Consider the following 14,710-nt stretch of genomic DNA (forward strand, 5'->3'; position numbering starts at 1 on the left):
CAAGAACCTGAGAGAAACCAAAACTGACAGATTTTGCCCATTCCTAGTGGCTGCAGAGAGACATATAAATGGCAGAAGAAGAAGAGGCTAAGAGGAAGGAGTCCTGCGGCTTTTTCTGACTGAAGCAAGGCAAGGCAAGGCAAACAACAGCAATGGAAAAAGGCTAAGCAAAAAAGCACAGCTAACTGAGCCAAGGCTGAGTCTACTGTATGGCTGAAGGAGCCTGAGGCTTGTGCTACCCCTCTCCTTACACAAAACAAATTATGGAAGAAGGGGCATCATTAACGCCCTTCCTACATGCATCAGAGAAAAGAGCCAGTGGCACATTTGATCATATCGGCTGCACTACAAATGGCAGTCATGATTTGGCAGACAGATTCCATCCCAGAAAGAAAGAGGGGTGGGGAAGTGGCAAACCCCAGTTTCTGATGTGCCAGGTGTTGCCTTCTGGCCTGTTTTGCTTGCAATGAAGATTTTCCTCCAGCAAAAAAAGCAGGCAGCTTGGATTTCCCAAGAAGCTCTGCTGTGGAGGAAAAGCCAGGTGAGGTCAGAAGTTAAAACCACCCTGTCCCAGCTGACGGGGGTGAGGGGGGGAGAGGCGGAGGGGAAGCTTTCTTTAATGTAACAACACATTCACCCACCCCTGCCTGTCTCCCTTTCCTGGAGAACAGAGTTTTACACTTGTCCTTCACACAAATAACCCGAGGGTGGGAATTATTCAGAAAGCTCATGTTTGACACCCCATCTGTTCATTTCTGACAGCGATATATAATGTAAAGCTATAAAAACTTGAAAAATAATGCAACATAAAAAGGGATTGACTCGGCTCCAAGAGGCCATAAACGGTAACAAATACCACTGTGTGATTTATTTTGTGCTGTAATCTTTACAGTAAGTCATCTTTCAGACATTTCCTTGTGACAGGTTTTAATAATATTAATGCCCAGAGCAATCCAAATCATCGCCAATAGACATATTTATCAAGCTGCCAATCCAAGTAAATGAAATTCTATAAGCAATAATGTAACATGTTAAAAGGGAGCTAATAAAACAAGTCAGCGGAGAAATATTACTTCAAAGAATTCTCCCTTCTCTCTCTCTAATCCGTCCCTGAATGTTATACAGCCAAAATGCAAATCTTTTCCCCCCTTTCGTGATTTATCGCTCCAAAAATATCAGTGACCTTTCTGCAGACTCCTGCACAGCCTCTCCTACGCATTCATAAAGAGTGCAATGCATTCTCCCAGATTAAGTGAATGCAGGAGTGCTTAGTATTATTACTTTCTCTCTCTCTCCCCACCCTTCCACCGACACCCCCTGCCTTGCCTTTGGACCAGGATTTGATGGGTAGCATCAAAGGGTGAGATCTGAGGTCCTGGAAATTTATTAGAGACTGACATGCTATAACTGTACCTTGGCAACTCAGCAGGTATTTATGAGCAATTATCCAGGTGTTAGATAAGTTTCAATTAAGATGGAACACAAGTGTACTTTTTGTAACCTAGGTGTGGTTTGTTCCCATTTAAAAACAAAACAGTTTGGTTTGGTTAAAAGATTTTGGGTTTTAAAAAACTCAAGATAGAAATCAGTGTGTGCGGCTGTAGCCAGCTTTGTATGATTACTATTTTATGCAGCCTCCCCCAATCTGGTGGCTTCTGGAAGTTTTGGGCTATGGCTCTCATCAGCCTTACCGGCATGGTCATAGTCCAAGACATCTGTAGGGCACCAGGTTGGCAAAAGCTGATCTTAATTAGCAAATGACCCCTCCTCTGCCCAGATTGTAAATGTAACCAAAATGAAATTTGAGACTTGATGGCTTCCCCAAAAGGAGAGTAACCAAACATCTGGGGGGAAAAGGTGCCAGCACAGCGGACCCTGGAGTACCCCCCCCCGGGGGGGGAACAGTGGTTAAAAGTGTGGCACTTACTGGAACAACTTCATGGCAAGTACTGGCCCCTTTTTCCTAAAAGAAAAACTTCCTATAACCAAATAAGATTTTGTCCTAGCAGTGCAAGAAACAGCTTGAAGATACACAAGGGGTAATAGTCAACTAAGTTTTACTCAACACAGACCTGTTGAAATTAGTGGACCCAACTTTGTCGTGCTGGTGCGTATACTCTGAATAAGGCTTAGTTAAATGCCACCTGTGGAATTTGAGTGGAGGAATTCATCCCAGGGTTAAGTTTCCTGAAAGCCATTAAAAGATTATCCCACAACATTATAATTATCCCTGGAACAAAGAGAAAGTGTTTAATGGTTCAGAGATCAAAAACATATTAGCATTTAATGAATGCTTGTGGTAGGGGATAATTAGAGGTAGTTTGGTAGGCACTGGTGGGGGGGATGTCACATGACATGACATGATTTTGTCCATTGTATTTTTGGAAAGGATTTGTAATTATTAATTGGTGGTAATCCTTTGGGTTGTTTTTGTTTTATTGCTTTCTGATATTTTCTAGATATTATCTGTATATAAATGAATTCCTGAATTTTATTAATTCTTTAGGGTGTTTTAAAAATTGTTATAGAATGGCAATGTGAATTTCGTTGTATGTTTAGGCTTCTATGAGCTGTAAACCGCCTTGAATATAGTCCTGTAGAAAGTGAGGTATGGGAAATGAAATCACCCTATTACAATTTCCGCTCCTTTTTCCAAGTAGCAGCCAACGAATGGAGGTGATGGCAGAGGATGGTGTAGAGATACACCTACATATTGGCATTGTTTTTTATTACATGTTATGGGTTGGAGTGGGGAAGAGAGACTCTGGCTGCAGTGCTGAAACATCTCCCAATAGCATGTCCAAAATGTAATCTCATGTGCAGGGCAATTCTATATAAATTAACTCTGAATCAAATCCTAGTGAGGTCAGTAGAGCAGGGATGGAGGAACCTGAGAATGTGCAGAAACTACAACTCCCATTATCCCTGATCATTGGTCATGGCTGGTTGAGGCTAATGGGAGTCAGAATCCAAAAGAACCAGGTGGGTCACAGGTTCCCCAGCCCTACAGCCGAGCTTATGATAGCACACAGAGTTAATGGTAGAAGTTTCTCTTCCAACTTATAGAAGCAGAGAAAATTGTGCAGAAACAAGCAAATAATAATAATCTTTATAATTGCTGAAGATCTCAACAAGAAAGAGATGTTGTTAGTAAGCAACAATGATTCTCACAAGATGTTAATGGAAACAAACTATAAATCATGAGATATGAAACAACTCAGGTGTTGGACATCAACTCCCATCATCTTGGACCATTGACCATGTTGGCTGGGCTGATGGGCACTGAACTCCAAGAACATCTTGAATGTGCTTGGCTGGCTACCCTTGAACAAAGATTTCTCTCATTCTATTTACATTCTTATTTCCCAACTAACTCTGTCCAGTAGACTCCCTAACTCTCCCTAACTCTTTTGGAATACCGTCAAATGCAGTAACACGCAGTTTCTCACTAACATTCCAGTGGGTGAGGGCATTACACCCAGGGAAGTAATTGTGTATAGAATTGCAGCCTAAGGGAGGTTTCAAAAAGGAGAAGCTGGAAGTTGACCATGTCTGGATTAAATGGAAGAGAGGTGTAGCCTTTGATGATTGCTACGGGAACATAATCAGGTTGAAATTATAACTTTTAAGATTGATGACACTGACCTAAGAGAGAAAGGCTTCTCCTGTATGCACACACCTGTACCTCACGAGTGGGGGACCTCAGGCCTGGGGGGCCAAATGCATCCCTCTAGTCCCAACTATTGGGCTCTCTGGACGTGCAACAAGACATGGTTCCTTCTCAGGCAACACTCCTCACAGCTCTTGGTCAGCACCTTCCTCAAGTGCTTCTGCATGGCAGGAATGTGTTCTTGAACTGGGATCATGCCTGTTGCTTGCCTAGATGAAGGCTAGAGCCATGTGTGCATGTCAGAAACACTTGATTTTTGTATGTTGTTGTTTTCATCCGTCTATCTTGGGAGACAACGGAAGAGTTCGCCTTCGGAGGTAAAGTCACAGCGCCTGCTGTGTCCGTAGAGACAGATATGGCAGAGACCTGTTTTGTTGCAGCTGGGGGCAGATGGTGTCCAGTTGTGCTGGGGCAGATACTCTGCATCCCTCCCTGCATTCCTCCTTCCTCTGTTCACTGCTGTGGATAGAAGACCTGTCTGTCTGCAAGCATTGCAATCGTCTGCAAGGGATTCCCATATGACGGGGTTAACGTCAGCCTTCATGTCACATTTGCAGACATCTTCATAACACAGAGTTGGTCTGCCAACAGTCCTAGAGCCTGAAACCTGCTTCCCACTGAGCATGTCCTTGGGGATCTTGCCATCTTCCATTCTGTGTACATGACCAAGCCAGCATAGACATTGCTGAGACAGAAGTGTGAAGATGCTGGGAATGTGGGCTTGGGAGAGCACATATTTGCTTGAGACTCTGTCCTGCCATGTGATGCCCAAAATCTTCCTGATGGCATATGGAAGGCATTGAGGTGTCACTCCTGGAGTCTGTAAGTTGCCCACAACTCACTTCCCATAAAGCAGCTTGCTCAACATGCAAGCCTGGTAGACTTTCATCTTGGTATTGGTCATTAGCATCACATCCTCCTGTACCCTTTTGGAGAGGCCAGCCATTGCTGTAACTGTCTTGCCGATGTGTTTGTCTAGCTCAGTGTCGATGAAAAGCTTGCTGGATATGGTGGAGCCCAGGTAGACAAAAGTGTCTACCTTCTGGATAAAAATAAGAGTAACATCTTTTGCACTTGTATGACTCTGATCCCCAGCAATCCCTGATATGTTGTCCTCTGTAGAACAGGGCCATTGGGCTGAAAAGGCTCCCCATCCCCCCTGTTCCTTGTGGTTATCTGCTGATGTCTTTCTCTCAGAGCCCCCTGATTCTGAAATTCAGAGACTAGCTATGAAAGAGGGTTCCTGTTCGGTGCCCAAACAAGCCATGGAATTATCTCTCCAGTGAAGTTCACCAGGGATCCACACTGTTGTGCTTTCAGTGCCACACTAAGACTTCCTTGTTTTCCCCAGGCATTTTAGAATCTCATTATTTCAGTTCTTCTGGTATGGCATGTAGATTCAGCTCCTATATTTCCTGGTTGTCTTTTAGCTGCTGTGATTCAAGTTGTTTTATTGCATCAGTCTTTCCATATTTCAGTTTTAAGTGAGGTTACATCGCTTAGAGTAATGGGTTTTCTGTTGTATTATTTTGATTGATTTTGGACAACACCTTGTTTTATGAGCAGGTTTCACATATATTAAATAGTAAACAAATACCTTTGCATAGCTACTTGTTCATTGAGTTTTGCTCCAGGAATTTAGCAATAATAATAATAATAATAATAATAATAATAATAATAATAATAATAATAATAAGTGACATTTAAACTGAAACCCTGAAGCAAAATGAAAGGCCAAACAATTTGGGAGGAAATCTGAGGACATACAGTTTTGACATGGAGGGACCTTTATGGGAGTTGTAGTTCAACAACCTCTCGGGAGCCAAATGTTCACCACACCAGCTCTAGCTGATTTCATCTTTACACAATAACATAAAAAGGTAAAGGACCCCTGACAGTTAAGTCCAGTCACGAACGACTCTGGAGTTGTGGTGCTCATCTCGCTTTACAGGCCGAGGGAGCCGACGTTTGTCCGCAGACAGTTTTTCCGGGTCATGTGGACAGCATAACTAAGCCACTTCTAGTGAAACCAGAGCAGTGCACGGAAATGCCCTTTACCTTCCCGCCAGAGCAGTACCTATTTATCTACTTGCACTTTGATGTGCTTTCGAACTGCTAGGTTGGCAGGAGCTGGAACTGGACAACGGGAGCTCACCCCTTCGCAGGGATTCGAACCATCAACCTTCCGATCGGCAAGCCCAGAGGCTCAGTGGTTTACACCACAGTGGTTTACCCACGTCCCCAACAATAACATAGGAAGCTGCTTTTTACTCACTACTGTCAACATGAAGTGGCAGAGGCTTCCCAGGGTTTCAGGCAGGAATTGTTGTCCTAGTCCACCATCTACAAAATCTTGATTGTCAGAGCATATAAGCACATTATGTAAAGCTGGATGTTATCCAGTGTCCAAAAATGAGCCAGATTAGATGATACCTGTCCCTTAATTTCAGTGCTGCTGCAGTGCTTCTGGAACATCTTATTAGGTTCCTTCTCTGATTTCTTTTAGACAGAGACTGAAACTCCCCACCACCACCGGGAGGGTTTGATATATACTTTTGGTGCTGTTTTGTCCATCTTTCCACTGCTGCTTTTAAACTGATGCTGTGCTTTTCATTGATTAGTTTAACGTTTAAATCTTCTTGTGTATTTTTGTGCTGTAAAAGTACAGCACTCTGGGTACTGTATGAGCAAAAGAGCAGGCACAACACCAGAACTGCAAATACTAATACTACTGCAATTAATACTTCTGCAATTAATAGTACTGCAATTAATAGTAGTAATAGGGAAAGGAAATGCTCTTCATTACTAGTCAATCCTAGATTTAGGCTGTAATCTAAACCCATTTTGCACTGAGCTGGAATCAGGGTTTGGATAGGGTGGGTGCGTCCCTCTTCCTAGCCCTAGTCACCTCTGACAGCTTCCACCCACTCCTCCAGTATGGCACACTGGCTTCTTCACTCCAGATTCACAGGTGGAAGTACCTCTAGTGGAATCTCTGCTGATAGCAGCCCACAAAAATTCTTTGGAAGAAGCCACATGCTTTCAATGTATGGTCTAGATGTGACCACATCCTCTGAATGAACAGTGCCAGTGTGCAAATGCACCCACTGCATTCTGCCCAAAACGAAATAGCTAGCTATATATAAATATTTATTGAACTCTAGTACTAAGGAAACCAGTTCCCTATGTTTGGGACAGGCACTCACTGTACAGAACTCTGGCTATGGGATATATGATATCACAAGCCTCTTCTTCTTCAGATAAACTTGCAAGTGCTGTTTTCAGATATTTTAAAAGAGAGAGGGAGAGGTGCACATATAAAGAAGGCAAGTCAGTCAACAAACACTATATTAATTAATGAATAAAGCTACCAAGGGCATTGCAATGGTGCTGGTGGGGAGAAAACACCAGACTCATTCTGCAAAATAAAATAAAAAACCCAGCGAATTACCTTCTAAAGCGATTGAGAGGCATTGCAGTGTACAGACTACAGTGGTGAACTTGGATTGAAAGGACTCCATTTGAGCCACAAAGCTCACTGAGGGACCTTCAACTGCTCACCATCTCTCAACTGATCCTACTTCACAAGGTTATTGTAAAGATAAAATGTGGGGGAGGGACCATATACACAGCTTGCCACCTTAAATAAGGCTTACAGCCAGCTAAACAGCCCACAGAACTTTACCCTAAATATAGTAAATGAATATTGGCATGTTCTGTAATATATGATGCATAAAATATGGTTGCTTAGTGCTGATCTTTTGATGTTAATTGCAATGCTGTCCATATATTTCCAAGCGTCTCTGCCTATGATCACGAGGACTACCAACTTGATGTTTTTCAAAAACTGAAACTATGGAGATTCTCTGGATTGTGGGGGAAATCAGAATTTACTTAGACTTCCTTGCCCTCCACTACCATTCCCCCATTTTTCTGTTCTTTTAAAATTGCTTATTTCTATAGCAGCCTACTGACACAGATCGAAATAACTCAAGGAAATCAGATCTTGTTACGTGTTGCAATCAGTCTATGTTTTATTGTTGATATATTTTTTCTGTACTTGATTTGATTTTCTTTCATGCATATAGTATACATTGTGCAATTTGTGGGTTGTTGTTTTTCTTCTTAAGATAACCGAGATCAGAGCTGGGATGAAACATAACCAGCTGAGTGGAGCACTTTATAGAATCATTGGAATGCACCCAAATGGTCATCTAGCTAAAGAATCCCTGACACATGGTCTTCCAACCTCTGTTTAGCAAAGAATTGAAAGAAACAAAATTTACCAACTATTGAAGAATGGCAGATGAAGATGATGGACTATATGGAACTTGCCGAACTGACTGGGAGACTCTGAGACCAGAGAGAAGAGACAGTGGAAGAAGACTGGAAGAAGTTTAAACAATATTTGGGGGAAAAAAACCATATTAATATTTAAATCTTAGAATAGCTTTGGAAGTGGATATAGGCTGTAGGGTTTTGTTGTTGTTGTTGTTTAGTTGTTTAGTCATGTCCGACTCTTCGTGACCCCATGGACCAGAGCACGCCAGGCACTTCTGTCTTCCACTGCCTCCTGCAGTTTGGTCAACTCATGCTGGTAGCTTCAAGAACACTGTCCAACCATCTCGTCCTCTGTCATCCCCTTCTCCTTGTGCCCTCAATCTTTCACAACATCAGGGTCTTTTCCAGGGAGTCTTCTCTTCTCTTCTCTTCTCATGAGGTGGCCAGAGTATTGGAGCCTCAGCTTCACGATCTGTCCTTCCAGTGAGCACTCAGGGCTGATTTCCTTAAGAATGGATAGGTTTGATCCATAGGACTCTCAAGAGTCTCCTCCAGCACCATAATTCAAAAGCATCAATTTTTCGGCGATCAGCCTTCTTTATGGTTCCAGCTCTCACTTCCATACATCACTACTGGGAAAACCATAGTTTTAACTATACGGACCTTTGTTGGCAAGGTGATGTCTCTGTTTTTTCAGATGCTGTCTAGGGTAGTATTAGAAGTAGAATATAGTGTATTTTAAAATATTATTTGTAAGGCATAAAATGTGAAGATTTTTAAGGTAAAAGTAAGTGTGATTTAAAAAATGGTTAAAAATTATGATATATGTAAACTGCTAAAGATGAGCTAAAATGAAAATCAGATAGTGGGGACTTGGGAAAGCTCACCTAACAATGTTTAGAAAAAATAAGGATAAGTCAAGAATTTGTTTGTATTGTTTGTTTTTATGTTTATGTTGTTCAATTGTGTTATAAAATGAATAATTTTTTTGGAAAAAAAATAAAATAAAAACCTCCCGTGAAGGAGAATCCACCACCTTCCATGGGAGTCCATTCCACTGTTGAACAGCTCTGTCAGAAAGTTGTTCCTGGTGAATCTCCTTGCTTGTAACTTGAAGCCATTGGTTTGGGTCCCACCCTCTGGAGCAGCAGAAAAGAAGCTTGCTCCATGTGACAGCCCTTCAGATATTTGAAGATGGCTATCATATCACCTCTCAGTCTCCTCTTTAGTAATGTTTGTATTTTGAGTTACATACCAGTGGGGGCAGGGGAGAACTGTGATCTTTTTGGTGTTTAGGGCCTCTAAAGGTCTTAATCTGGCCCTGTACGGGGCAAACCTTTGCTGCGGTAATCTCCTCCTCTGCTGTTTGATGGCAGGAGTTAGTTTCAAGGGCCACGGGAACAATGGCTTTCCTTCAGTGCTTGCCCTCCTCTTGCGAGGGCTATAGAGAACATCTGACAGTGAAAATCCTCTCCTCTTTTAAGTTAAACAGCTGCAAAGATTTCAGCAATCTCTGTAATCCCCAAGGTGTAATCCCACAGTAAGGAAACTCGCTTCTCTTAAATACCTCCCTCTGGCATAATTGACTTTTCATGCACATTTTAATAATGATATTTCAGCAGGTTGAGAGAGTCTCTCTCTCCCCACCTTCTTCAAATTATGCTGTGGACACAGGGGGCAGAGAGAGACTGTATTGTAAACTTAATGACGAATTCCTCTCCTCCTGATCAAATTGGTAGAACGCCCTTGTGCATGTCTGTCTGTGTACACACATACATATAGGGGGGGCATTTAAGGTGCTCCCCTCCAATATTTTACCATTTACTTAACTCATTAAAGGAAGATACTAAAACAGTGTCTAAATCAATAAATGAAAATGTCTTTTTTGCCATTCACTGGAGGAAACGAAACCCTCCTGTGAAATCAGGGGGACAGTGTGGTGTAGTGGTTAGAGTGTTGGACTAGAAGCTGGGAAACCAGGATTCAAAGCCCCACTCACTTATTAAACTCACTGGGGGACCTTAGACCAGTGACTGCCTCTCAGCCCAACCTACCTTACAGCTGTGAGAATTAAATGAGGGGGCTAACATTGAGCTCCTTGCGGTATAAATGAAAGCAACCACTTGGTCATGAAGGTAGGGAAGAATAGTCTCCAATTTTTTCAGGAGTGGGTTGCTTCCTTTACTTACCTTTTGAGGTGGCCAAGGGCTTTTTTTCTTCTTTATATGGCTTTATAATAACTATTTTAAAAAGTAACATCTACATCATTGTGATAAAGGTTCTCCCAGTAGCTCTCCACTGTTTTCACTTCTGGAAATGCCTTTGGATAGATATCCTGCTATAGTCCATTGTGTCTTATCCAAGGCATTTGAGGAACTGTTGCTTGTGGAAAGGGACACAAGGTTCTTCCCACAGGAACTTAAGTGGGACCTAGTAAGACAGGTGTTTGGGAATACTGAATGACAGCTCCCATTAACCCAAGAAAGAATGGGCAATGGCCACCAGGGGTGGAGGTTGAAGTTCAGCAGCATTTGAAATATCAAAGGTTCCTCACACCTACAGGACGTGCCAAATCCCTTCTGGAATTTTTGGGAGAATTCTCCCCCTAAAAAGCAGTAAGAAAATATCCCCATGGGGGGGGGGTCAGCCTATCATTAGTGAGCCTGACCTTTGTTTCAGAAAGAGGTAGACCTGGCAGAGAGATGTAACCAATGGCAGTTGGGTGAGAACCCCACTTCAAACCAGAATTCAGATTGATGTGGGCTCAGCTCATAATGCAGCACATAATCCCCAAATTTCAAAATGCCCACCATAAATAGTGACAAACTTCAGCCAGTCAGATCCAGCTGCCCCCCGCATTAGATGTAAAGTGCAAAGAAGGCTTAAGCATCATAACTTTAAAAGAAGCATAACCTCCTTTCTCCCATCTCATGCTCACACAAATTCACAAGGAATTCAGACCAGGAAATGGTGCACACATAGATCTCCCCAATGTCTTACCTGTCCTCACTGTCAGTCTGAAAGGGGAAATTCAAGAAAGGGAAAAATCCAAGGGAGCGTGAAACTACTAGACTGCTCGAATCCTGCGCTGGTTTCAACTTATCTGAAATAAAAAGCATTAAGAGGCCATTTCTTCTCTGGCTAGTCTTAATTGTTTTTCAATAGCCTAGGGTCAATCAAAGTCATTTTGATAGTGGCAAATAAGTGCATGTAGAAGCATCTCATTACCAGTTTCAGGTTCATGGTAGCCCCTAAGCCAGGCTTACTCAACCTCGGCCCTCCAGATGTTTTTGGCCCACAACTCCCATGATCCCTAGCTAGCAGGACCAGTGGTCAGGGATGATGGGAATTGTAATCTCAAAACATCTGGAGGGCCAAGGTTGAAGAATCCTGCCGTAAGCCAAGTGAAATGGTAATGTTCAACCAATTAGATCATCCCAAGTTGGTGTCAACATCAACATGGTTGGGCACTTGCTAAGACCCATGTTCCAGGAAGTGGGCGTACTGGCAAGAGCTCCCTGTACCTCCTCACAATTCCCCCCACCTGCTTGTTCACCTTGTCCTTTCTGGACCAGAGCTGGTGAGCGTGCCATGTATGGTACTATGAAGACAAGGAACAGTAGCTACCAATGTCCAGCGGCAAAGGAAGCAGCTCGGGGGCCTGGGGCGGTGCGCCCAGGGGCGGGACGAGCTAGCCATAGGGGCAGGGTGAGGGTGGGGTGAGCTGACCATAGGGGCGGAGTGCACCGGGGGGCCTCCAGACTCTGCCTGCCTCCTCCCACTCAGCTGCCCTACAGCTGGGGGGAGGCAGCAGATGGACCGTTTGGGCAGCGCAGAGCCTGTGCGCGCCCCAGCCACCATGTCTCTCCCAGGAGGGACATGTGGCTCGGGCGTACTGCAGGCCCTGTGGCGAGTGCCGCCCGGCATTTTGTCACCCCCTCAGTGGTGAGACCCGGGGCAGCCCACCCCCACCCACCCCCGTTCCTCCGTCCCTGTCAATGTCTGGTGCCTTGATGGTTCTCTGTCTGGCAAGCAGGGGCACCAGCTATAGAGGGCAGAAGGGGCTTCAGCCCCCTCAATATTTCTAGGCAGGGAGCTGAGCCCCCCCAGTATTGAGGGGACTGCCATCTTCTGCCGCCTCCAACAAGCACTGGGTGGGGGCAGGAGGCATGGAGGGTGATTTTCACCCTCACTGCTCCCCGCCATGATCTCCAGAGCATCTTCTGGGAAGACCCCCCCCCATGTTGGCTCCCAATTGGTAAGCCTGCTGGCAGGCAAGGAGGTGATAGCAGTGCTGAGCTTTAGCAGGAACAGCTAGTGATACTGGCCTTTAGAAAGAGGTAGACACTCTTTGAGAGGGGGCTTCATGGAGATATTCACACTGTTATCACACACCAGATAACAGTGTTGGGTGAAACTTTAGTGATTATAAAGCAGGTAAGAGGGGTTGGCATGGTAGTAGGGCAAGGATCAATTATTATTATTATTATTATTATTATTATTATTATTAATCTTTATTTGTTTCAACTAAAAAAAGAGAAGTTTATATATACAACAATATTCAATACCAAAGCTGGAACAAAGAAAAAAGAAGGAAGAAGAAGAAGATAAGGAAAAACAAGTACATAATTTTATACAATTCTTCTGTACGAATATAATAACAAATTGTCCTTTATGTTCATACAAATAAAATTTCGTAAAAAGAAGGGGAAAAGGGGGGAAAAGAAAAAAGATTTCTATAAATAAACTTTTAAAAGACTTCCAAAAATTTTAATTTACTGTGTCTATTCTTTCCTTTATAACACACAGCCTCATATTACATTCAGTTATCTTCATATATCCTAACATAATATTATTTACAGTTTTTGTTTTGCAAGAATCAGTCTAGTTCTGTTAAGAGAAATTCATTCTTATAATGATTTTTAAAGTATTCTTTAAATATAAAAGTTATCAGGAAGAGTAAGAAACGGCATGAAACAGAGAGTCAATAAGGAATGGAGAATATTTAAAGGATCAATTATTGATTCCCACCAGCACTTGCTGTTGGAATGGCATTCTGTTCAATGGTTGGGATTGCACAGTCCAGTCCTGCCTTCCATGGAAGTTGACTAGTGTTAGAACCTGGCTACCATACAGGACAGGCCAGCATCCAGGATCCCACTGGGCAATCAGGGGAGACATTCTGGCCTGGCAGGACTCCACCTCAGCTAGGAGCATACCCTGAACCTATCTTTTCTCCAAGCCCCTTATGGCCCCCTTACTATTCTGATACTACCCAATACCATAACCACGCAGAGTTGTCACAGAATATTGAGAATGCTTAACATGATGAAGCACTCATTAAGAGCCAACTGATGTTGAGAGAAAAATCCCTTTCTGCTCCTGTTAATCAATGACCCAAGGAGCTCAGTGAGGCCACTAACATCACAGGTGGGCAGGTGCGATAGCTCATCGGGCAAAAAGTGCCCAATCTACTTGGGGGTGAAGCTTTTAAGCACTTGGCCTTTCCCACGCCATGTGAGCTCCCATGGGATAATACAACTTCTTGTAGACTCTTGCAAGGGCACTGTGGGAAACTTATGCGCCACCTGTCCACTGTCCCAGAGCCACTGAGTCATTGGCCAAAGATGCTCCATTTGCTTGGTGTGTGGAAGAGAACTTACTAGACCTTCAGCGGAAATTGAATGCTGTGGAATTACAAGAAACCACACTGGGCTGAGCAGTAGCTTTTTTATTTTATGTAGCCATGGAACTGACACCAAACGTGAACACTATAGAGAAATCACATTCGTCTGAAGATAGGCAAATGCTTACATTGGGTTTTCTACATTTGCATGTCAGTTTGCTAGACCTTGTGAGACTTCTTCAGCATTTTAGTGCAGATTTCTCCTCATAAACATGCACATTTATTTTGTAAGATATTTATCCAACCCTAAATATTATTACAGCCAATTTCCTCTAATGTAATGTGTTCTATTTTCACTAATATATGATTTTTTAAATGCACACTTTCCCCTAATATATACATTTGCATAGACATTATGTGGTTGGGGAAATACAGCACAAAATTCAGAGAAAGTGAGAATTTCAAAGGATAGCTGTCTTTCGTTTCACAGATTGGTTTGGGGAAGTGTGAATTCAGTAGGTTCATGTTAAAAGTGAACTGAACTGAATTCCCCCTCCCACCCCTATCTCTCATGAATGTAATGTGTGAACAAGCCCACAGGTGTGCACTTCTGAGATCTCACTGAGGATGTGTGTTCCTGAGAAATCTACCAAGGCAACAAAACATTCGGGTTAGCAATGGGGCTTGCCTGCCATCTGCTGTTCAAATAAAAGATATAATGTTTAAGAATAAATCCTTGAACAGACCATGGCCAGTTCAAACACTCTGTGGGAGTAACAGTTCTCAAAGCAGTAAAGCTGGCATTAACTACAGCTTCACATACTCTGGGAGATAAATGTTCCTATTTGGTGAGCCTCTCTGCTCATCTTCATTAACCTAGTAGCCTCCAGATGTTTTGGACTCCAACTTCCATCAGCCCCAGCCAGCAAGGATGGGCTTGATGGGAGCTGTGGTTCAAACACAGCTTCAAACAAGCTGTGTAGAGCACCAGGTTGCTGAGGGCTGCCCTGTGCTGTTTTAGCAACTTAGCACAAGCATGACTCCCAGTAACAAAGACCCAAGTGGCTACAATTGTGCTCAGCAGTAGCTGGTAAAGCAGCCCAAACAATGAAGCAGCCATCTCCCTTTGCAGT

General features: G+C 43.2%; 1 protein-coding gene across 3 annotated transcripts in view; it reads right to left on the reverse strand.

Moving 5' to 3' along the window:
* The window catches only part of KCNU1 (potassium calcium-activated channel subfamily U member 1), an 85,883-nt gene that overhangs the window by 37,134 nt on the left and 34,039 nt on the right, over window positions 1-14,710 (reverse strand). For all 3 annotated transcript variants that reach the window (XM_083588394.1, XM_083588393.1, XM_083588395.1), the window contains exon 19: window positions 10,952-11,054. In XM_083588394.1, coding sequence (XP_083444520.1) covers window positions 10,952-11,054 — 103 coding nt within the window. The remainder of the gene's footprint in view (window positions 1-10,951; window positions 11,055-14,710) is intronic.

This window comes from Podarcis filfolensis (assembly GCF_964270895.1).
Source record: "Podarcis filfolensis genome assembly, chromosome: 15".
Classification (NCBI taxonomy): domain Eukaryota; kingdom Metazoa; phylum Chordata; class Lepidosauria; order Squamata; family Lacertidae; genus Podarcis; species Podarcis filfolensis.